Genomic DNA, 25,627 nt, shown 5'->3' on the forward strand with positions numbered 1-25,627 from the left:
GATATCAAATCAGAGACACGGCGTCTGATAGAAGAAAAAGTTGGCTACGATCTACATACTGTGGGGTCGGGCTCCAAATTCCTCAATAGGACACCCATAGCACAAAAGTTAATAACTAGAATCAACAAATGGGACTTACTCAAACTAAAAAGTTTTTTCTCAGCGAAAGAAACAATAAGAGAGGTAAATAGGGAGCCTACACCCTGGGAACAAATCTTTACTCCTCACACTTCAGATAGAGCCCTAATATCCAGAGTATACAAAGAACTCAAAAAATTAGACAATAAGAAAACAAACAACCCAATCAAAAAATGGGCCAAGGACCTGAACAGACACTTCTCAGAGGAGGACATACAGTCAATCAACCAGTACATGAAAAAATGCTCACCATCTCTAGCTGTCAGAGAATTGCAAATCAAAACCACCCTAAGATACCATCTCACTCCAGTAAGATTGGCAGCCATTATGAAGTCAAACAACAACAAGTGCTGGCGAGGATGTGGGGAAAAGGGTACACTTGTACATTGCTGGTGGGACTGCAAATTGGTGCAGCCAATTTGGAAAGCAGTATGGAGATTTCTTGGAAAGCTGGGAATGGAGCCACCATTTGACCCAGCTATTCCCCTTCTCGGTCTATTCCCTAAAGACCTAAAAAGAGCATGCTACAGGGACACTGCTACATCGATGTTCATAGCAGCACAATTCACAATAGCAAGACTGTGGAACCAACCTAGATGCCCTTCAATAGACGAATGGATAAAAATAATGTGGCATTTATACACAATGGAGTATTACTCTGCATTAAAAAATGACAAAATCATAGAATTTGCAGGGAAATGGATGGCATTAGAGCAGATTATGCTAAGTGAAGCTAGCCAATCCCTAAAAAACAAATGCCAAATGTCTTCTTTGATATAAGGAGAGTAACTAAGAACAGAGTAGGGACGAAGAGCAGGAGAAGAAGATTAACATTAAACAGGGATGAGAGGTGGGAGGGAAAGGGAGAGAGAAGGGGAAATTGCATGGAAATGGAAGGAGACCCTCAGGGTTATACAAAAGTACATACAAGAGGAAGTGAGGGGAAAGGGAAAAATAATACAAGGGGGAGAAATGAATGACAGTAGAGGGGGTAGAGAGAGAAGAGGGGAGGGGAGGGGAGGGGAGGGTGGATTGTAGAGGATAGGAATGGCAGCAGAACACAACAGACACTAGTATGGCAATATTTAAATCAATGGATGTGTAACTGATGTAATTCTGCAATCTGTATATGGGGCAAAAATGGGAGTTCATAACCCACTTGAATCAAAGTGTGAAATATGATATATCAAGAAATTTGTAATGTTTTGAACAACCAACAATAAAAAATTAAAAAAAAAGAACCAGATTCAAAGTCTCCTGACTTTTAGTTACCTTCCTTCTACCCACTTTACTCCACTTTCACACATACAGTCACTTGTCCAAACATATCTTTCTTCAATTGTGAGGTGAATGCTTCTAAAAGGCTTGTACTTGTGAATATATCACTGACAACTTCAGAGCTGGGTCATTATCATGGCTCAATTAAAATGTTTCAGATGCAACTGGATCCAAGGTTTAAAACACTAAATACAAATGATCCTTTTAATCAAGGAAATTCTGAGTTTGAAAAGAGGACCTTCATACTGTATCTCTGACCAGCAACTGATGATGCTATTCATCAGTGTTGCTAATTGGTTCTTCAGCATCAAGACTGCCCAATCTAGCATCAAAGAAATGAATATCTTGATTCTTATTATTTGGGATTTGGTTAGAGATGGGACATAGCTCTCATTGCTTGAGACTTATCTGCTTTTCTCTAACCCAGTCCTCTCCTGTTCTCCAGTATGGTGAGTCTGTGGCTCCGTGGAAGCTCCTGCATGGCACGTCTGACAATGATGCTGATGGCGCTGAGCCTTCCCCTGGCTTTGACCAGGGACACCAGACGTAAGTGCACTCTTCAGGCATGGAGAGGCCATGGTTGGGGGAAGGAAGGGAATTACTTTCTTAGTTTGTCCAGGCCAAGTCCCTCAAAACTTGAGACATTTTCTTCAGTGTCCACGTTTTCATCATGTGGATTCTAAACTACTTCCAAAAATATGGAGCTAGAGCCTTTTCTATGAGACCTGTTTGAAAAGTCTTCATATGTAAACCATTTCTTTTCAAGTTGTCTTCAGTAAAATCTCCAGTCTCACATCATGTTCTCTCAGGGCCTTGGACGGATTAGAAATAATGTTAAACTAATTTCTCACTCAGTGGTTCCCTTTATATGTTATTATGCCAGAAAAAAAGGTGATTTTTTAAAAAAAACTAACTTTTATGTATAGTTCTATTCTCTTTTATACATGCCACTTGGTTCTTTGTTTAAATTATGAAATATTAAAATACACAAGCAGTTAGAAGATATCAGTAAAAATAGTAGTAAGAGTCAAAAGGAATCGGAAGGGTTTCTCCCAGAAGACACAGGAAGTGTGAAGCTGCTGCCTCTGTAAAGGGTGAGGATGCTCCAGGAGGTGTCATCCACTGTCTTTTCTCTTTGTCCCTGAACTGCACTGTTCATGACCCTGGATCCCTGTGGGGCAGCTGGTCTGGTGGTATTCTTGACCTTCTTCCTGCTGTGGTTGCACCCTTCAGTTGAGGCAGAGATCCCCTGTATTTGAAATGACTGTATAGAAAAGGAGCACCTCTGGGCTGTTCTTTTGTACCTTAAAATATGTAATGCTGCTTCCTCCTCCTCCTCCTCCCCCTCCTCCTCCTCCTCTTCCTCCTTTTCTTCTTCTTGTAATGCATCTTCTTAAAACCTGGCATAGTTTAGTGTTCATTTAATGAATCTGCTTTAACCTTCTTATACAATCAGTTTCTCCTGTGTACGCCTACATTCTCTGGATTGAGCCCATAGGGGATTGAAAGTTCGGATAAAATTGTATGAAAATCTATGTTTTCCAGTCAAAAATGGTCAGTTATCAGCAATTTCGTGAGCTTCAAAATTCTACAACATAATTGAGGGTACAGTGAGGGTGTGAAGTCTGTTAATATTTCCTGGGGCTGAAAACCAGTAAGCAAGTCAAGGGAAGTTGTTGGCTTACTGGGGCCTTAATCCAAATCTCATAGATTTCTCCATGGTGTCTTTTTTCCCTTAATTAGTCACGTTTGGTATTTTCTATCTCCACTCTGCCCCCCTTTTTTGCCCATGTACTCACCATTACTGAATATCCCTGAACTTCACACCTCCTAAGCTCTATAAGAGATTCATCAGAGCAGATAAAACAATATAAATTTCCCTTTTTCTTAAAATTGCCTTTTCTTTACCTGTAAATGCTTTTATATGGATGAGAAAGAAGAAGTTTGCCAGGTGTGGTGATGCAGGCCTGTAATCCTAGTGGCTCTGGAGCCTGAGACAGGAGGATCACGAGTTCAAAGCCAGCCTCAGCAACAGTGAGTAGCTAAGTAACTCAGTGAGACCCTGTCTCTAAATAAAATACAAAACAGGGATGGGATGTGGCTCAGTGGTTTGAGTGCCCCTGAGTTCAATCCCTGGTACCCCCCTCCCCCCAAAAAAAGAGGAAGTTTGTCTCAACTTCTCACAGGAAATTCAAGTGATATAATGTGTCATCAGACTAGAAGAGTGTTGATGTTTGAGCCTCTTATTATTTTCCAGGATACCACAGTGATCAATTCCCAGAACCACAGTAGTTTCATATAGGCCACAGATACTTTTCTGTGTTAAGTACTATATCCTAGGTTTGTTCTAAGCTCCAAAAATTCCATTTGATAAGACAGAAAGCCTCTAGTCTACTGGAACTTATATAATTAAGAGAGAAAGACAATAACCCAATAAACATTTAATGAAGAAAAATATTACAGAGAATAATAAAGGCACTCAAGGGAAAAATATAAAGACATCATCAGGGTGAGAGAGCAGAGAGAAAGGGGACTCACCCAACTTCAGTTTAGGTATGCGGAAATATCCCTGAGAGAGAGGCATTTAGCTGAGACAAGAATAAAGAGATGAGAGTAAGGAGAAGATCTAAGGGAGAAGGGAGAGGCATCAGAGGATAGGCCCCAAAGTGGAAAGCTGTGTGCTGCGCTTAAGTTAGACATTTAGTGACTGAGGGAGTGGCCTGGAGTCCCAGAGGATGAGGTAGATGAAGGGGAAGTCAAGGGCCTAATCAAGTAGGTGCCAAGAGCAAGGGTAAGAAATTTCAATGCTGTTTAAACTGATATTAGAAGCTCCTGGAAAGTTGCAAGAAGAGTCAATTTATATAAAGTTAAAAATAATTCTTTTATATGGAGATTGGATTATTGGGTTCACTTGTGGAGTTGAGGAGACCATTTAAGAGCACAGTAGAATTCTCCAAGGAGAACAGGTTTGTGGTTTCATTTAGTGTGCTCATGATGAAGAGCATGATGAAAATAAGATGGACATTTTGGGGAGGTTTTGCATAAGTAGTTAATAGATTAAACTAAGGAGGGGGTAGAAAATCAAACTTCTTTCGGAGGATTTTGTCTTCATAACTAGGTGGAAGGTGGTGATATTTATTGAGACTGGGAAGACTGAAGGAAGTCAGCACATCAAGTAGGTGGTTAAAAATAAATTTTTTAAACTTAAGATTCAGATGATTTTAAAATGTGTGACACTGTCGAGAAGTCAATGTGGGCATGAGAGACAGAAGTGAGAGTGAAGATAAAACTGGAGGAATATTTGCTGGCAGAATTGACACCATTAAATTCCACAAAATCTGAAAAGATTACACAGGGAAAGAGATTGTGTGTGGAAAACAAGAAGAACAGGACCATCAAAGGGGACTGGGACAGAGGACCAGTGATGTTGGAGGAAAACCAAAGCTGAGTTGCATGGAAGTCAAAGACAGGAGACTTTTCCAAAGAGGAGATAGTGGCCAGTGGTGGCTAGACACCACGGCAGGTGAGGGAGAATGTGAGAGGTGTGAGCCCTGGGTTCTGTGGACTTGATCTTGGCAGTCAGTGGAGTATTCAGTTAGGAAACTGGACTGTCTGTGAGAAGAGAGTCGGAGCTGCAGAGGTGAAGACTGGATGGAGATGACTATTGTGAGTGGCAGGTCTCAGGGGAGGACCGTGTTCAGGGGGCCAGTTGGACCTAAAGTAGGAGAACAAAGAGCCTGAAGAGAAGAGAGAGGACTTGAGAACCAGACAGATGTGTCCATTTATTAACAAGGAAGCACTTAGAGGGTCCCTGTGTATAATTTGCTGACTGGCAATGCAAAAAATCATTAATGAAACAGCCAATATTTGCTAGTGATGTAGAATATATAGTTATTATACTAGGGAGGAGAATAGAGTGATGACCAAATCCATCTGGTGTCTGGCAGCATGGAGCACTGTAACAATACCATCTGGTGGCTGGAGAACCTCAGAAAACTAGATCCATCAGGGTTGTTACTGTCATCACCAGCAAGTTGAGTTGGGTTTTTCATAGTTTCAATGAATAAGATTCACAAAAGATGAAGCAGCATTCTCCAGGTTAACATTTAAACACTCTCTTCAGTGTCTAAGTAGTGTCTCCCTAGGGAAACTCTCTGAGGAAGCCACACTAGTTTCTAGCTCCATGGTGAATGCACATTGTTCAAGGATACTAAGTAACTGATCTTCTGTTCTCCCATGTCATCTTCTGGGATCTTTCCCCCTGTGCTTCCAATGTCCCTACTACAATGTTCCTACCAATTGAGATGTGCCCATCAGGGGCCTCAGTGACAAAACTTAGTACTTTTAGAATTTCAACATTTTCTGACTTTTTTAGATTTTTATCTGATAAACTTTTATCATACATTGAAATGCATGTGACTTGTTTCTCATTAACAGTATGATGGTTTATACCATCTTCATTGGTTAGTCCACTTGCAAACATGAGCATGGCCTCAAATCTTTGCCAAACATTTGTTAAAGTGTTTGTATTAATACAGGCTTTATAGTAACCTGTATCCTGGCTTCTTTCAGAAAGCTCTGGATTTCAAGCCTCTTTAAACTGCATTTAGCATAGAACTTTACAACTATTTATAACTGTTCTTCATGAATCATGATCCCTTGGTCAAAATATTTCATTACAGATGTCATCCTAGGGAACATTAATAGCCCAAACTTCACTTTTGACAAGTTGAAATCTCAACTGGTGTGTGGAGAGTTGTACATGGACAATGGAATTTGTATAGTTTTCCAGTAACAAATTTAAGCTACTGATACAAAATCATTATAGAATAGTCAGAAAATACATGCATAATTATCCATATTTTCTTTTCTGAAAAATTATGCATAATAAATACTGGATTTATTTCAGAAATACTGAATTTGGCTTTCTTCAGTGGTTTCTCTGATAGGGGCATTTGCCAAAGTATCTGATCCAAAATATCTATAGTGCTGAGGTTGGAAACATGCATTTATATCATGCTGCTTCTAAAAAAATCTAGGCTCACATGTTATACAAATTCTTGCCTCTACTTCAGTTCTTTTGGTTTGTTTTAGCTTGTTTCAGCATAAAACCAACAAGAAATCTAAAATAAGGTAGTTTTGAGATTCATTAATTTCTTGCTAAATCCATTCAATGAATGTAAATTCAAGATCTTCATCGTTAATTTTTTAAAATTAGAATATTACAGTTACATATAGTAACTGGCTTACACCCCCTCCAATCATACATGCATTGAATTTGATTTCAGTTCTAATCTTCCCACTTGTCCCTCCCTTGGCCGCTGCTATTCTCCTTCCTTTACACTACTGGTCTTTCTTTCATTCATTTTTTAATTTATTTTTTATACATATATAAATATTAAGGTAAAATTTTATGTTATATATATATATATATATATATATATATATGTACATCACATGAGTTTTTGAGAGTTCATTCGAAATTTCCTCCCCTTTCTCATTCATCCCCACTCCCTTTTGATTTTTCTTCTTCTGCTCTACTGATTTCTCTATATATTTTGAAATCTTATCCTTCTTTCCTTTAGTTAACTCTATCTTCCACATATGAGAAAAAAACATTCAACCTTTGAATTTCTGAATATGGCTTATTTCATTTAAAATAATATTCCCCATTTCCATCCATTGACCAGCAAATGCCATAATTTTATACATTTTTGTGACTGAGTAAAAAAATATTTTTATGTTATGGAATGATTTTCAGTATTTTTGAATTCTTGGTCCCAATCATATATCATAACTTTCATTAACTTGCTCTTATAAGTTATTGGGTTTCTAAGTTTTTTGTTTGTTTGTTTTCTGTCACTGTGACCAAACTACTTGACAAGAACAATGTAGAGGAGAAAAAGTTTGTCTGAGAGTCACAGTTTCACAGGCTTAGTCCAGGATGGCCAAATCTATTGCTCTGGGATTGAGGTGAGTCAAAAACTTTGTGGCTGAAGGGCATTGTGCAGGAAAGCTGCTGAGCTAATGGCAGCCAAGAAGCAAGGGGGTCAGGAAGAAGCCAGGGGCAAGTTACAGTCCCAGGCTACAACCCCCAGGGATCTATTTGCTATGGCCTTACCTTTCTACAGTCGTGACTTATTTTCTGTTCAAATTCAAATGGATTAGTCAAGTAATGGGGTTACATCTTTCAGTATCTAATCATTCCACCTCTGCACATTTCTGCATTGTCTTACTTGAGCTTTTGGGGGGATACCTCATATCCAGACCATAAAAGTCATAAATATTGATGACAATCCCAATAATTTTTTTTGTTAAATGCTTTAGACTTCTGTAATAAGACTCTTGTGCTATTGATCAATTCAGATTCTCCCATTCATTTAACTTCCTCTTAACTACCATTTTTTAAGCCACTTTTTGAAATTTTCAGTGACTCCAACACAGAGAAACATTAAAAATATATGACATTGTCACTGAAGTCCTAGGACAGAGGCTGATTTTGAGGATCCAACAAATCATGTCTGGCCATTTGCCGCCCCCCACCCCAAATCAGACAGAAAAGGTAATGGTGAAAAGTATGAAAGGAATGTTAATCAGTGTAGCTACACCTGGAAGACAAGGGATCTGTGTCCTTAGCCCTGTATTCAAGGGTCTGACAATGTCTTTGAGGTTTTTAGAAATGGAATGAGGACAAGGTTTGGGAGTTTGCCTAGCTGGAGGCTTTTCACAGCTGGCAAAGAGATGATGCGGATCAGGTGTGGTCTTGTCCATCATCATCTCAGGAATGGTCAGGTTAAGAAAGTTGCTGTTGGGGGGATGCAGGGAGGGCATCATTTTGACTCCTCCTAAGGTGTTCATTGGATCAGACCTTGTTCCTGAAATTCAAGGTTACTCAGAGTAAAGGAGATGGATGCAAAATGGAGGTAGAGAGGCCAAGTCTTTCACCCTGCTTTTAGCCACCCATCACACAGTTGCAGGCGAAAGTGAAATCTAATTATGTATCAAAAATATATGTGTATATTTATACATATATATGTATATGTATCTATGTATTGGATTGTTATGGGGAGCCACCTCAGAAAACACTCCTAATTCAAATAAAAGAAAACTTTATTTACTAGCCAGGGACTGTCTCCCACCAGTAAAGACTGATGCTCTGTGGGAAAACAGCAATTTCCTGGCCTGTGTCTTGGGAATTTAATGATGACAATCTAACTTGGGGCTTTTCTCAGGGTCATGCAAGCAAGCAAGTTACAGAGGCTAAAAAAAGCAGTTAGCTTAATGGCATCTTGGGTCCTAACAAGTGTTAGACAACTGTATCCTGAGTTTCAGCTGAGTGGGGGCCATAATCTATTTTAAAGTCATGTAGACCCATAAATGTACCCAGGATGTAGCTCATCACGACCACTATTATATCTTGAGTTGATTACATTCTGTGGAGTATAAAGTATAGGAAAATAATTTTTATAAGAAAACAGCTTTCATTTTAGTTTCTCAAAAACAGCTCTTATAACAATTTTTATAGAAAGCAATAAAATGGAGTCTTAAGCCTGTTTATGACAGTTCTTGCTTTATAATTGTCTTATCTCACTTATAAAAATCTTATATATATATTTTTTACTATATATATTTTTTTACTACTCTATAACCTATAATTTACACTCTCACTCATTTTATTGATTAGTTTACACCACAACAAAACTTCAGAACCACATGTGACTCATAATATCATCACCATCTTAGAGTAGTTTTGATTTGCATTTCTCTGATTGCTAGAGATGATGAGCATTTTTCGTATATTTGTTGATTGATTGTATATCCTCTTCTGAGAAATGTCTGTTCAGGTCCTTGGCCCATTTAATGATTGGATTATTTGTTTATTGGTGCTTATCTTGTGGAGCTCTTTATATACCCTAGAAATTAGAGCTTTATCTGATGTGTGAGGGGTAAAAATTTGTTCCCAGAATGTAGGCTCTCTATTCACCTCACAGATTATTTCTTTTGCTGAGAAAAGACTTTTTAGTTTGAATCCACCCCATAGGTTGATTCTTGGTTTTAATTCTTGTGCTATAGGTGTCTTATTAAGGAAGTTGGGGCCTAGCCCCACGTGATGGAGATTAGGGCCTACTTTTTCTTCTGTTAGATGCAGAGTCTCTGGTTTAATTCCTAGATCCTTGATTCATTTTGAGTTAACTTTTGTGCATGGTGAGAGATAGGGATTCAATTTCATTTTATTGCATATGGATTTCCAGTTTTCCCAGCACCATTTGTTGAAGATGCTATCCTTTCTCCAGTGCATGCTTTTGGCATCTTTGTCTAATATAAGGTAGTTTTAATTTTGTGGGTTAGTCTCTGTGTCCTCTATTCTGTACCATTTGTCTACCAGCCTGTTTTGGTGCCAGTACCATGCTGTTTTTGTTACTATTGCTCTGTAGTATAGTTTAAGGTCTGCTATAGCGATACCACTTGTTTCACTCTTCCTGCTTAGAATTGCTTTGACTATTCTGGGTCTGTTATTAAGATACCATCTCACTCCAGTAAGAATGGCAGCCATTATGAAGACAAACAACAACAAGTGCTGATGAGGATGCGGGGGGGAAAAGGTACACTCGTACACTGCTGGTAAATTGGCACAGCCAATTTGGAAAGCAGTATGGAGATCCTTGGAAAGCTGGGAATGGAACCACCATTTGACCCAGCTATCCCTCTCCTCGGTCTATACCCAAAGGACTTAAAAACAGCATACTACAGGGACACAGTCACATCAATGTTTATAGCAGCACAATTCACAATAGCTAAACTGTGGAGCCAACCTAGATGCCTTTCAGTGAATGAATGGATTAAAAAAATGTGGCATTTATACACATTGAAATATTACTCAGCAATAAAAAAAGAATAAGATCATGGCATTTGAAGGGAAATGGATGGCATTAGAGAAGATTATGCTAAGTTAAGTTAGCCAATCCCCAAAAAAAACAAATGCCGAATGTCTTCTCTGATGTAAGGGGAGTGACACAAAATGGGGTTGGGAGGAAAAGCAAGGGAGAAAAATTACCTCTAGATTGGGAATAGGGATGGGAGGGAAAAGGAGGGAGAAGGGGAAGAGCGTGGATGGTGGGAGGAGACCCTCATCATTATACAAAATACATGTATGAAGATGTGAATTTGTAAGGGTCCGGCGAAGCGTCGGAGAAAGAGACCACCAAGTGACCACTCATGCAACTGGCAGAAGGGGATTTATTTATTGGGGATCCATTCCAGCATGCTGGGGCTCCGTACCCACTCAAGAAATGTGAGCAGCCCAGAGCCCAGAGCAGGGGCTGAGCACTGCTTAAGTACACTTTTTTGGGGCGGGTGGGGACTTACATACATCACAGTCTCCTTTAACAAATCACCATACACCGCGGGAAAGTCAAACAACAATTCTTAGACTTGATTAGTACATACATTGGCGGGAACAGGTCGGGGGTGATAGGTCAGTTCTAAACGGGGTACACATTCAAACTGATTGGTCCAGGCCCTGCAATGCCTACGTGCAAGATCATACAGAGCCCTGAGTTATTAGACAACCAAGCAGTCAGGGGGAATATTTACTGGGTGGTTCCAAGCATTGTCTTAACAGCTACAGGAATTTCAGGTTTTGCATGTAGCATAGAAACCTAACAATACCTAATCCTTTACATTTTAACTCAGGCCTTGCAGCCTAGAAACTTTACAATGCCCGGTCTTTTACACTTTAACTTCAATTTCTTTTACCTTTACAAATTTGGTGTCAACATAGCTTATATACAATCAGAGATATGATAAATTGTAGAATAAAGAGTTTAAATGCAAGAAAAAATAATGAGAGAGCTCATGTATAATGGCAGAATTTGGCGTGAACATACTTTATATACAGAGTTACGAAAAATTGTGTCGAAAATGGATAATTATGATTGTAATGCATTCCACTATTGTCATGTATGTAAGAAATTAAAAAATAATAATGATATCATCACCAAAGGAATCTCCAGAGAAGGGGACCTCATCTCAGAAAAATATGTCCTTTATATGAGAGAAAAGAATTTCAGCAAGTGCCTGTCAGAGACATGAGATTCATTCAGGAAAACAGATAAATATTCAATGTAGAATGAGGGTGATTTCCAGAGTGTGCTGGAGTTAAAGCAAGTAATGTAGGCCATCTCCAGAGGAAGAAAGAGCCACCCTTTGGTGCTAAGGCTGGTCTAGTGATGGAATCAGGGTGGAGTTGTGTGATTTTGAGTCATTTTCCCCTTGACTTGTGCACGGACCCATGTTAACTTTTGTGGCAGGGAGAACAAGGGCTGAGAACAAGGGCTAAGGATGTGGGCTTCTTGAAGGTAAGTTGCTTACTTTGCATAATAAAGCTTCATGGGTAGCCCTGCTTCATGGGTGGTGCTGCCTAGGGGCTGAAAGCTTATCTTTGTTTTGGATGGAGGACTCCTGACATATTTCACACTGAACAATTTCAGTCAAGGTGAAGGACTCTGTTTTCCCAGAGGCACCAGACCAGTTGAGATCAGTCATCATGGTGAACCTTGGCTGCTGGATGCTGGTGAATTTGCTATCAACATTGTTTAAAGATGTGGTTTCTTAAGGTTTCCGGACTTGGAAAGTCATACAAGGGATTTTAGACCTGTATGTAATCATGACTGTAATCTCCCCAAACCTCTTTATATAATTCAAAAACCCTGACATCCACCACAGGCTTTCAAGTGTCCAACTCCCTGTGACTTCTCCAGTCTGTCTTTAACCTTTTCTGCCTCTGTGCTTTGGTGCCCCATTGTTTCTATTTATTGAAAAAGTTAATTCCTTCAGCTTTATCACAGGGTATCACTTTTACTTGAAATGTGCCTCCCTTTCCCCCAAACATACACATACCTACTCCACACTTCTTCAAGCTCACATCAGTTTAAACTATCATGGAATATTTTCCTATTGTCATTTAGATATTCCTGATGTTCTCTGTTACTAGAACTCATACTCTGACATTTCTCATTCTTGCATAACCTCTTGTGTGTTTGTCTTTTGTCCCTCAATTTTACTAATTGATGTCCCAGGAACATATGAGTGGTGGTCTTGGTGATGAGTGGGTGTCAGTTTTTCCTTCTTTGGGTTCTAGGGGCATCAGAGGCCTGGTGTTAAACCAAGACACAAAGAAAAGACCGCCAACTACAATTTTAAATCAAATTAAAACAAGCTTGTAATTCTGACTAGCTGAGACTGTCCCTCTCCCCAAATCCGTGGGATAGAAGACAGTCCTCCAGCTCTCTAGGAGCGCAGTTTTATAGCACAGAAAATTGCAAAAGGGGGGTGTCTTGAGAACTTACAGATAACAGGATTTTGGCAAGCATAATACAAAGGCAGGTAGTAGGTTAATGGTCTAAATGGTTCAGCACTTAGGGAGTAAATTTAGATCCCAACATCAGAATTTATGAGGCACCATTAGGGTTTCAGAGAGGGTTGTTATCTGGCCAGGGAAAGCCAGGCGTGGGTGAGTTCAACGCATGGGCAGGCATTCCAAGCAATTTTAAAACATCAAAATATAGCCAGGCCAAACAGAGATCCTAATATTTTACAGAAAACAGAAATGGATCTTTTATGACTTTTAAAAAGATGGCTCCTGATCTTAAGAGGAAATTAGGCTGGGTTTATCACCTGGCATAGCGTTAGCACTAAGGAAGAATTTACAGAATATTCTAGATGGGTCTTGTTTAAGGAAAGGGTGAGAGTTGTGGGCATGAGAAGTGGGAGCAGAGAGTGTCTTTGGGTGGAAATTTCCACCAGGAGCTGGTGCTGGTTACCATGAGGGGCAATTCCTGCCTGTTTTTTGTTCCCCAACCCTGTACCTGAGGGGGACCAGGTCCTGAATAGAGTGGGTCAGAGGAATTTCTCTGCCCTTGGCCCACCTCCCTATGGTCCCTCTGTCTCAGGCAGATGGAAGTAGAAGGCCCAGTGTCTGGGGTGGGGAAATCAGTCAGGGGTGTCCTGATGTTTTTGTCACAGTGTCCAGTTGGGTTCCAGGTCCATAGTGTCCTAAACAAAGAATTGAGCTACACACACAAGTAACAGGTAAAGTACAGATTTATTAAGGGTGGAAGTGGAAGTAGACTCCATAAGCTAGAGCTGAGTGGGCCAAGAAAGGGGGGGGGGGGGGAGGGCTCAAGGCCCTGATGTCTGGAAACCAGTGTCTTGTATACTGAGCTGTGATGCGTTATGGCCCTCCTGAGACCTGATTGAAGACCTAACCCAACTTACTAACATGGGTCACCTCATGACACCTGATTAAATAGTGTCCAATTCCCGCGTTGGTCACTGTAGAAAACCTAATTAGAATACTGCCCACTCTGCCCTCAGTGGTCATTTTAAAATATCGAGAATGTGGTGAAGTTGTCCTGGTGTCCTGGTGATAAGTCCTCAGGGGCGGAGTTGTCGTGGTAATGAGGGACACAAACAAGGACATGACTTGTGTCCCTGTCTTGTCCTCTATGGGCATCCTTCTTTATGTCCTACCGCCTCCATCTTGGTGTCCCATCATCCCCGCCCCCGCCCAGGTCTCCCTGTGTGTCAGTCTCCTCCCAGAGGCCGCCTGGTGAGAGGGTTGTTCCTGTCCCCACAGCACGTTTCCTGGAGCAAGTTTCACATGAGTGTCATTTCTCCAACGGGACGGAGCGGGTGCGGTTCCTGGACAGATACTTCCACAACCGGGAGGAGTTCGCGCGCTTCGACAGCGACGTGGGGGAGTTCCGCGCGGTGAGCGAGCTGGGGCGGCGGTCAGCCGAGAACTGGAACAGACAGAAGGACTTCCTGGAGGATGAGCGGGCTGCGGTGGACAACTACTGCCGACACAACTACGGGGTTGTTGAGAGCTTCACTGTGGAGCGGAGAGGTGAGTGCTGGGCCGGGAGAGAGAAAGGGTGTGTGTGTGTGTGTGTGTGTGTGTGTGTGAGAGAGAGAGAGAGAGAGAGAGAGAGAGAGAGAGAGAGAGAGAGAGGAGGAGTAATAGAATGTGTGTGTGTGTGTGTGTGTGAGAGAGAGAATGTGTGTGTGAAAATGTGTGTGTGTGAAAAAGAGAGAATGTGTGTGAGAGTGTGTGCATGAGAGAGAGAATGTGTGTGAAAGAGTGTGTGTTACAGAGAGTGTGTGTGTGAGAGTGTGTGTGCATGAGAGAATTTGTGTGTGAGAGAGTGTGTTTGTGTGTGTGTGAAAGCATATGTGTGTAAGAGACAGAGTATGTGTGTCTGTATGTGAGAGAGTTTGTGTGTGTGTGTGAGAGAAAGAGTGAGAGAATGTGTTTGTGTGAGAGAATGTGTGTGTGTGTGTGTGTGTGTGCGCGCGCGCTATGAGAAGTTAAGGGTGCCTGTGAGGTCCCTGTGTTATTGTCAGTGTCCCTGCAGGGACCTGGGGAGCCAATGCTGCGCATGGGGCAGGAGAGCTGAGGAAATCCTGACCCCAGAGTGAGGGCAGGACTGGAGAAGAGCTTGAGGTTTCTGTGAATTGGGTGTCATTTAGCCCTGGTGGCCCCAGAGGAGCGGAGAGATGGGAGAAGGCAGTTGCTGGAAAGGGAGGGGACTTGGCTTGGGGAGAATGGGAGGCAGGTGAGGAGGGGGGATGCAGGAATCTGTGGTTGGGTGAAGGTTTACATTTACTTGCCAAATGCTGTTACCATGTGAAGAATTCTCTTTTATCTCTGGGGTTCTCACTGTTTTTGAAGTGATTTTATGGATTCTCTGGATAGTGAGATTCTGAAAACATTGTTGATTTATTTTGTTTACACTTTGCTTCCGTTCATGACTTTCCATGTTAAGAATTTTAGCATTATATTTAATGTAATATTGTTAGTAACAATTTAGCATCAATATTAAATAAGTCCTTTAGCAGTTTTGTGACAATGTTTTCCCTTAAGCATTCCTTGAGGGGAGAGGGAAATGGTTGTGGATGATGTGAGGAGGCTGGTCACACACTTCCTTGACATACGCCATTTTTAATCCAGTAGGCCCTGATATAAAAGAGTGCGAGGTTTGTTTCCATAGCATTTTACTGAAAATCAAATATCAGACTTTTTGTGTGAATGGGCTGTGGGATGACCTCTGATCTTTTTGAGGCTTACTTTACTTCTAAATTTCCTAATGTTTCCTGCCTTGTTCCTTTGCTTTCCTAGGACATGGATTTTTACATATTTGAAATGGTGGTGAAACTGGATTTTGAGTTACAATTTTGTTACTTAAATAACAATGTTGCTATTTTTATATTTTAAGTGGTTGAACATTAACTCTATGTGGTTATTACACAATTTACCTCACATTCCTCTTGGTTACATCTTTTTTTAAAACTGTCAAATACAGTCCTCCCTGGGTGTGTTAGCTTTCTGTCATGGTGACAAAACACCTGCCAACAACAAAAAAGTTTTTTGTGAAAAGTATTGTGTCATGCATGAAGTTCACATGTTATGAAACTCAGACTCTGTCATGACCACAGATACCAGATAAAAGTTATTTTGTCTCATAGTCTCAGAGGTTTCAGTCCTTGTTTCCTTGACTACCTTGCTTTGGGCCTGTGGCTATGGCTACACAGTGGAGTCAGAAGGACATGGCGGGGGGTAGGCTACTTACTTCATGAGGACTACAAACCAAAGGGGGAGGAGTGGCCAGAGTCCCAATATCCCCTTAAAGGACATGGCCCCAATGATGGAACTTCCTTTCAATAGGCCCTACCTCCTAAAAATTCTACTGACTCCCAGTAGTGCCCCAGACTAGTGACAAGGCCTTAGCACATGGCCTTTTAGGAGCATTTAATACAAATCATGATATTAGGTATGGAGGAGAGGGTAATTTAGTTCTAGGATCCCAGTGGATACGGAAATATGTGAATGTCAAAGTCCTTTATACCAAATGACCTAGTAACTGCTTATAATTTATGCATATCTTCCTGTGTACTTGACAGAACCTAGATTACTTGTAATACCAAATGTAAATGCTTGGTAAATAGTTGTAACACTGAATTGTTTATGGAATAGTGAGGAGGAAAAAAAGTACCTACAAATATAGAGCAAATACAGTTTTTTCCAGCTGTATTTAGTTATCTGCAGTTATTTGAATCCTTAGATGCAGAAGTGCTGATACAAAGGGCCTACTGTACTCCAAAAGTTTTATATTTTAAAACTTAATTTTCTCTTTCTTTGATTTCAAAGGTTCTCAAACATTTTCCCACGTTTATTTGCCAAATGTTGGTAATACTCTGAGAATTCTCTTTTATCTCTGGGGTTCTCAGAGTTTTTGAAGTGATTTTATGTGTTCTCTGGATACTGAGATTCTGAACACATTGTCAATACATTTTTTAATATTTTGCTTCCATTTATTACTTTCTATGTTAAGAAGTTTTGCATTTTATTTAATGAAATATGTTCCATTATTGTTAGTAATGATTTAGCATCAGTATGAAGTCAATCCTTTAGTGCTATTATGAAAAGGTTTTCCCTCCAGCATCCCCTGTCTCTTTTACTTAAAGGCATTTTTTGATGTCGGTGGTGAGAAGTATTGTGTCATGCATGAAGTTCACATGTTACGAAACCCACACTGTCATGACCACAGATACCAGTTTACAAGGAGAGACAGTTACAATATGATAATAATCCTAAAAATAGATATGCATGTTATATAAAGGAAGAGGGATTCCTCAGTGGAGTGTAAATACAGGGTCTTTTGAAGACAGGACTTTCCTTGCTGCCTTCCCTCTCCTCAGGCCTCCCGCATTTCCTGCATTTCAGCCTTAGAGAATCACCTCTGTCTGTCCCTGCTTCCCAGAGTGGAGTTCTTTCAAACACTGGAAGATAAGGGCTTGCATAGGGAGCATTCCCAAGATCCCATCTTCCCTGTGGCTCTTCTGTTGTCCTCCCATTTATCCATTCAGCTTTGACTCATATTCTCTTAGAGAAATCAACAAGAATAAATTGGTGAAATAAGTTGAAGGCTGCAGGTATTGCTTTATATATTATAGATGCATTAATCCTTCTCTGACAGTGAGAGATAAGTCGGTATTACCCCCATTACAGTGAGAGGCAGAGGCACAAAGAGAAGTAAAAATCTTTCCCAGGATCAACAACTAAGAGGTGGAGCCTGGATTTGAACCTAGTTGATCTGGATTAAAAAAAAATCACACTTTTCACTAAGGTCTTGTATGCTTTGCAAAACATTGTAAATACTTTACCTCAGTAATGAATAATTGTTTCAAGCTTTGAAACAAACGAACCAATAAACAAAAAAAGCAAAAAAAAAAACTGTCTCTCAGCTCTAATGGGTCCTGGCTGAAGGCCTGACACTCTCAGGCCTATGGCCAGCTGAGGAGGACTGCCAAACTTGAGGCTGAGTATGGAGAGAGGAAAAAAGGGATGCAACCAGGAAGATACCTCTGCCTTCCTGATTTATTCTTTCTAAATTTTCTCTCCTAGTTAAGCCGAAGGTGACTGTGTATCCCACAAAGACGCAGCCCCTACAGCACCACAATCTCCTGGTGTGTGCAGTGAGTGGCTTCTACCCAGGCCACATTGAAGTCAGGTGGTTCTGGAATGGCCAGGAGGAGCAGGCTGGGGTCGTGTCCACAGGCCTGATCCAGAATGGAGACTGGACCTTCCAGATGCTGGTGATGCTGGAAACAGTTCCTCAGAGTGGAGAGGTCTACACCTGCCAGGTGGAGCACCCAAGCCTGACGAGCCCTGTCACAGTGGAATGGAGTGAGTGAGAAGCTTCCTGAACTTATAAATTCCTCACCCACCAGGAAGGAATTAGTTTATCCTGAGTGTCAGGTTTCTCCTCTCCCTGCCCTGTGTTTTCATGTACTGAGTCATGGGTGTAACTTTGTGATAGTTTCTAACACCTTGTTATAGTTTCTAACACCTGTACCTCCCAGGGAACAATGACAAAAGAGAAGCTCTACCTGGTTTTTACCTTCCCGTGCTGTCTCAGGGCATGGTCAGCCCGATTGCCCTGTCTCCAGATCCTGCCTCTCTGGTCTGGACCTGTGTATCTAGGCTGAATCTCTGGGTCATTCATTACATAATCTGTGAAGAAAAGGAACCTGAAGGCCTTGCTGACATCCAGGAGTCCAATCATTCATTAGCTTCATCACCCTTGATAGGCCACTAACACAGTTCCTACATCAGGTGTTATTCAGGGCTGTGATATTTTAATGAATTAAATGCATGAAGAATTTAATTTTCTGGGAATGACTAGTTATAGTTCCTGTAGTTCAGGCTTCTTCCCCAGTCTTAGAGCTCTGAATCTCAGTGTCTCAATGAGGAAAGTTGTATTGGGGGTGGGGAATTGCTAAATCTGGCTTCTTCTCTCAGGGGCGCAGTCTGGATCTGCACAGAGCAAGATGCTGAGTGGAGTGGGCGGCTTTGTGCTGGGTTCGCTATTTCTTGTGCTGGGGATGTTCATCTACTACAAGAATCAGAAGGGTAAGGAGCCTGCTGGAGCTGAGTCTCCATAGCTTTTCTGGAAAAAGAAATAGGACCTTGCTGAGGTCAGTTCTTATGTCAGTGGTCCTGTCTGAACCTTTTCTTCATGTGATCTCAGATAGCCTGGAAATTCAGAAGTCAATGTCTGTGGTTACTATGTCAAAACCTAGAGGGTTGTGGCCTATATGGGTATGGAAGGCTAACCAGAGTAGAGGTATGGGTCAAGTACCTTGAGCAAATGAAGGAAGAGCCAGTAACCATTGGATTTGTGTGACAGAAGCTTCCTGGTCACATATTGTCAGCTTGTGCTCCCCTCTCTGCCTTGGCTGATGTGGGCTGTGGTGTTGAAGGAATCAAAGGTGGCAGATCTGAGGCTGGGAATATGGTGTTTGGGGTCAGATTTGCTTCCAGGTCTTTAAGTATCCATCTCCTCTTCTCTTTCCTAGGACGCTCTGGACTTCAGCCAACAGGTGAGGTCCTTTAATCCTCTCTCAGAGATGGATTTGCTTTCCCTACAGCAGAAGGTAGAGGTGTTAAGACCCGAGACAGAAATACTGAGAAAGATTTTGGATTCGATTTTCTGATCAGGCAGTGTGCACTAAACCTTCTTTCCACTTAATGAAAGGCCTGGGCTCTGAAAGAGCTTCGGCATGGAGAATTGATAATTTGTTTTCTTCAATGCTGTCATGATAGACCCTGAGGGGGAAAGGGGGCCATTTGCAACATTAGGACTGAAACAACACTGTCCTCTGCCTTCTGCAGGACTCCTGAGCTGAAGAGAAGGTGACAACACTGAAGGAAGGACCCATGTCCTGCCTCCCCAGGTCATGAAAGGCTCCTGCTTGGCTCTCCTTCTTCCACAGAGACAGGGCTTTCTCAGGACTTGGTTGTTCCTGGTTCAGTGACCCCAAAGAACATGTCCTCCCTGCTGGCCTCCTGAGCCCTTAGCCCTGACCTGAAAGCCCCAGTACAGATACCATGCTGAACTTGTCTTCATTTTCCCCTGACCCATTTTTCTTCAAACCTCCATGCCTCCCATGAGTCTGAAATCACTTTGTGCCACTTTACTTTATTCCATTTCTTTTCAAATAAACATGGGGGTGAAAATCCTCTGCTTCACAGAATTTCTTGTTTGTTTTATTATGGTACTGGGGATTGAATCCAGGGTTACTCTAGCACTGAGCTACATACCAAGCCATTGTATTTTTTTGTTTGTTTGTTATGAGACCAGGTTGTTGAGGCTGGCCTTAAAGGAAATTGTAGTCCTCCTGGCTCAGCCTCCCAAGTCACTGGAAATATAGGTATATACCACCATTCCCAGCTGGTTTATGCAGTTTTAAGGAATAAACAATAGAAAAAAGAAAGGGATCCTTACTTCACAATACAACTGTATTTTCATTTGTACGTTTTATGCATGTGGGGTAATACATAAGTTTAGTTTGGTTGATTTAGGTATTCACCAATGTACATCAATCAAACATCAGGCTATGGACCATAACTATGATTTTAACTTATCAATGTAAAATCAAAAAATTAAAAAGGCAACGCCTAAAAATTCAGCATAAGCTAAACAATTGAAACAAATGTAACAATGGGAAATAAGTAAATTTACAAATAGGAAAAGTAAATCAAACATTTTTTTTTCAAATTTTACTTATACCTAAAACACAGTATTACTGTAATCGCATACCAGTGTATGGATGTATTCATAGATTTCACTTATATTCTATTATAAAAGAGGCAAATGGGTTTCTGAGAAAGTCTTTTAATTGATGGATTTGGGGGTTTCTACTCTTGTGTTGCCTCTGAAGAGCCAGTTCAAATGTAAGTCAAGTCATAATGCAAATAATCAATTCAGAAGTTTATCTCAAAGTAATAATCATTTGGACACAAGTTTTCCGCTGTCAGAAACACCTTTTATTTTCAAGCAAATTTAAAATTTATATGATGTATATTTTATTGTAAGTTCTATTGCATAGTATTTATGCAAAGCAGATTTTCCTATAAGATGTTGCTAAGTTGATAGTGATACCTGTTCTAGTTGATGCCAGGACTGTAACTTTACTCTTATTTTGTTTCCTCAGATGAAGATATAATTTGTCTCATTCTATTGGAGATGTGAAATGTAAATTATAAGGTAGAATTAAAATCTGTTACATACATATTTCAGTGACAGTTCTTTGTACTGAGAATAGCAGGAAATCCAATGTAATTGGTTGTATTTTCTTTAACTCATGATCAGGCAAAGCAGCTGGATGCAGGGCTGCGCAGTTCAGTTGGTCAGTGGCATCTGCATCATCCTGTAACTTCATCTCTGTGTCACAGCATGTCAGCCTTCCTGAGATGACAGGAGGACACCTGCAGCAGATTTAGGCTTCCTGTTCTCTCGCAATAGCTCCTAAAGACATGAAACAGAAACTGTCTCCTCCTGTGTGCTCTTGGATGGAGCAGTTGCACTTCTCCCAGGCATCCCAGACTCCTTCCTCACACATGGGAAGACAGACCATGTGATCACAGGGGCAGCCAAACAACCCATAGTTCAGTGTTTGTGGAGTGGGCCAGATGCACATGTTCAAAGAAAAGACTATTGGGTTGGGTAGGAAAGAATTATTTTAGGGTGGGGAGTTGACAGTTTCTGATACCATTATTTTGCTAGTGTTTTTAGTTAATTTCTTCAGGAAGGCCTGTTGATTCCTGTTTGGTTGTTGTTTATTTAAGCTTTATTTTTGGCCCGGGGGATTGAACCCAGGGGCTTTTACCCAGTGAGTTTCATGCTCAGCCCTTTTTATAACTTTTTATTTTTCAACATGAACTGACTATTTTGCTGAGGCTGGCCTTGAACTTGTGATTGGTCTGTCTCAGCCTCCCAAGTAAAAAGGGGAATATAAGTGTGTGCCCTTGTGCCCACTCTTGAATGGATTTGAGTGTTTTTCTTTTTCTTTTTTTAGACATATTGAGTACTAAGTACCATCTACTAATGAAACAAACAAAAAACTCAAAAAAGATTATTTGTTTTTAGAACTGAAGATACTCATGTGTAATTTTATAGGAAAAAATAAGTTTTCCAAAGAGATATTTGAAAAAAGATAATTATAAAAGAGGGGCTTTATAAAATGCTAGGACATATTATACATCTACTTTAACAGACACAGTGTTGATTAAATATGTGTGTAGCTCTGTAGCTATAACAGTAGAGATTTAGTTAAAAATAAAAGGAGTATTTCACATCAGTAGAGTATACTCCAAACTCTTTAACAAAATGAATATCTGGTAAATAAAAATTGAAATAAATATGGAAAGTAGAAAACATTTAAAAACATGTTATTATACCTATCATTTTCATAATAACAGTAAATGTGGTGGAAAGTAAAATGTCTAAAGTCTTTTTTGTTGCCTTGCTAATTGGGATGGATTATGTTATAACTACTGTGGTAAAACAAATGGCAATTTCATAAAAAGTTAAACACCTGTTTGCCACATGATCCAGTAAATCCACTCCTTTGAATCCATCCAAGAGAACTCAAAACATGTTCTCATAAAGATAGGTGGGCCAATGAGAGCAGCATTGGATATAATGCCCCCAAACTAGAAAAAATCCAAATACCTGACAACTAGTAAATGGATGGTCAATGATATCATTCAACAATCAAAATACAGTTCAATAAAAAAGAACAAAATGATTATACTAGGTACAAAACTGACAAACTTCCAAAAATTAGACTAAGTAAAAGAAACCAGACACAAAATCTCCATAATATGAAATTCAATTTTGTTCCATGTCTAGAAAATATCAATTTGTAAACACAGGAAGTAGATTAGAGGGTGGGTAGCACATGGGGCAGGAGTAGAAATGAACTGTAAGCAGAAATGTTGTGACTGATAGGAACTTCCTAGATTCTGGAGAGAGATGCACAATTTATTAATGTATGTACTAAAATAATTCAATTTTTCTTACAATGAACAAATTTGGTGGTATGTGAACATGCTTCAATAGGTGTGTTAAAATGATTTGTGGGCTGGGGTTGTGGCTTAGTGGTAGAGCACTTGCCTAACAAGTGTGAGGCACTGGGTTCAATCCTTAGCACCATATAGAAATAAATAAACAAAATAAAGTTATTTTGTCCATCTACAACTAAAAATATATTTTAAAAATCCTTTAATAAAGAAAGATGATCTGTATGGGAAGAAGTCTGAGCAAGTCAGAAAATCCAGAGGACAAAAAGAGAATCTGCATAAAATTTGAGATTTCTTTGTACTAGGAAAAAGGCAAAAGAAGTGTGTAGCTCAGGAAAATTGTTGAAAACCACAAGGAAGACATTAGGCTAAGTGTCTGATGATATCACATTGTCAAAGAATGAATGAATGAATCAACAGAAAGTTGGGCAAAGGATAAGAAGACTATTAACCAAAGAGAAAATCCCAGTAGTCAATAAACATAATTGCTAAAACTCACCAATAATTTGAAAAATACAAGTTCAGTCTATAATGTTAAACTGCTGTCCCTGACCTGCGTGGGCAGCTGAACTTAAGGTCACTCTGTAAATTTCCAGGGACACCAAATAAAACACAGACATACACTTTACTTTTAACCAAGCTTCAGGAAGGCTTCTCAGCTCTCTGTCTCAGGCTCCCTAAATGGAGAGCAAGAGAAAGTCACCAAAGGCTGGTGAGAGAGAGTGAGCATGCTCAGAAGTAGGCTTTTATTGGGGGGACCCTTATTCTTAGAAAGTTCCATACAAAAAAGGTCAGAAGGGGCAGGGTTACAAGGGTCAGGTGAGTGTAATTGGGGAGTGCCCCCTTCATCTGAAGACATGCCATCAACTTCCAGACTGGGGCAATGTCCAGGTCACTACAGATGTAGTGAGGGTCAAAGCCTCTTCACTCCAGGGTGGAAGACGCAAATCATTCAGAGTGGCTCCCCATGTTTGTCGGGTTACACAGGACTAAAACACTCAGGGGTCACTCCAGGGGAACTGGGATAATTGGGCTGTGTGAAATAACCACACAAAAGACAGAAATATCTTTTTCCTTTGGGGTCACTGTAATGGCTCCTCTGACCTTAAGGGTCCAGAGAGAGAGAGAGAGAGAGAGAGAGAGAGAGAGAGAGAGAGCACAGGAGCTGACCCCTTTTATTGAGGAGAAGCTATTCAAAAGAGGCAAGGGGTCAGGTTTCAGAGGGCTGAGTCTAGCTTCCTAATTTCTGCTGTCAGCAGATTGACTGACATATAGGTAGCCACACCCAAGGGCAGAGTAAGAGAAGGGGACACACAAAGGGTGTTTCCATGGAACATTCTATCCCCAACAGGGCAAGAAGTAACATTACAAAGAAACAGGTGAGCATAGCTCCACCCATGGGGATGTAGGAAGGCACGCCCATGCAAGAGGACACAGTTGCTCACACCGTAGAAGACTGGGCTATCCAGATCACAGCGTGACCCCTAATGCCACACTGGGCAGCAGGGGAATAAGACACAGTCACATGCTAGTCAGCCCCCCACATATTCCCCCTTTCTTAATTAAAAAAAAATTGGGAAATTCTATCTTTCATTCACTGGATTCTTGATCCAAGGTCATCACGATCTGCTATTAAAACAGAAAAGAAATTAGTAGAAAACATCATTTTAATAACACAATCAACTTGGAAGATCCAAGTTATTATTATTATTCTGCCAAACATTCATCAGAAGATTCTTAATCTTTTCCCAATTTTATTGGGAGGCATTGCCTTTGGCCATAGTAATAGACATTTTTATTGACATGGCATTTAAGCCTCTCCATAAACCATAGAGTAGAGGGCTCATTCACATTATTCATTACATTGTCTTCTAGAGCAATATAGTTCTCATCCTTCTATCAGTACTTATCTGACCATGAAGGATCTTGGATGTAATTTAAGTCAAACATTAAAAAAAATCCATACATTATAAGTTTTAAGACATAGCGACAAAGACTGCAATTGAAGAGCAAGGAATAATATTTAAAGTAGGCACTTCAGGGATCAGGAGACCAGCAGTTTGCCTAGGTATGGTTAATTGACACACACCTGTTTTAAAGCCTGAACATTAACTTCAACATATTATAGCTCTGAAATATTAGCTGGCAATACCTAGTGATACAATACGTTGTATTCTTACAGGCTACAGGACATTTATCATCCTTTCTCTTAATTTTTACATTTAAGGAGTCAATTAGATCTGCAGTAATGTAAATACTCTTAGAAAAATCTATTTTAATAATATTTTTGGTAATTATCCCGATATAGTCTTAATCACTAAAGACCAGCATAATTGGCTGGTTTAGGTTTCTCATATGCTGTCTTTTTCTTGAAAGATACTTCCAGACTGCCTGTTCACCATAGAATTGACATATAATTGACCATTACAGTCAGGAAAATTAATCTAGTTTCAAGGGTGGACTTTTCAGTCCACACTGCAAGGCACATTAAAGGTGGATCTGGGAAATGGGTCCATAGAAGCCTTTTCATAATTTTTACTTACCTGACAAGCTCATGAAGCTGTATGGTTGTAAACTCTGTAGCTGGAAATTTACCTTCTTGTGCCATGTTTTTCAGTCATTATCATGATGACTGTTTAAACTCTCCTTTGAAATCTGATTTAATTTATTGAATCGTGTTCAGTAACATTAAGACTCTCAATATTACAATTTTTAAAAAAATTAAAAATATTTTGTAAGATCTAGTGTGTGTCTCTGGGGTCCTGTATTCCCTGTTTTCTTTAT

At 40.3% G+C, this 25,627-nt stretch overlaps 1 protein-coding gene across 1 annotated transcript; it reads left to right on the top strand.

Moving 5' to 3' along the window:
* Positions 1 to 1,777: 1,777 nt before the first annotated feature.
* On the top strand, positions 1,778 to 20,013 carry LOC114099245 (HLA class II histocompatibility antigen, DRB1 beta chain-like). Its single transcript, XM_027943486.2, has 6 exons — positions 1,778 to 1,962; positions 14,054 to 14,323; positions 17,882 to 18,163; positions 18,779 to 18,889; positions 19,336 to 19,359; positions 19,652 to 20,013. The coding sequence occupies exons 1-6, from the start codon at positions 1,863 to 1,865 to the stop codon at positions 19,663 to 19,665; spliced, it is 801 nt and encodes a 266-aa protein (XP_027799287.2). The 5' UTR covers positions 1,778 to 1,862; the 3' UTR covers positions 19,666 to 20,013.
* The last annotated feature ends 5,614 nt before the right edge of the window (positions 20,014 to 25,627 follow it).

The sequence above is a fragment of the Marmota flaviventris genome, chromosome 6, assembly GCF_047511675.1.
Source record: "Marmota flaviventris isolate mMarFla1 chromosome 6, mMarFla1.hap1, whole genome shotgun sequence".
In the NCBI taxonomy this organism is placed as follows: Eukaryota; Metazoa; Chordata; class Mammalia; order Rodentia; family Sciuridae; genus Marmota; species Marmota flaviventris.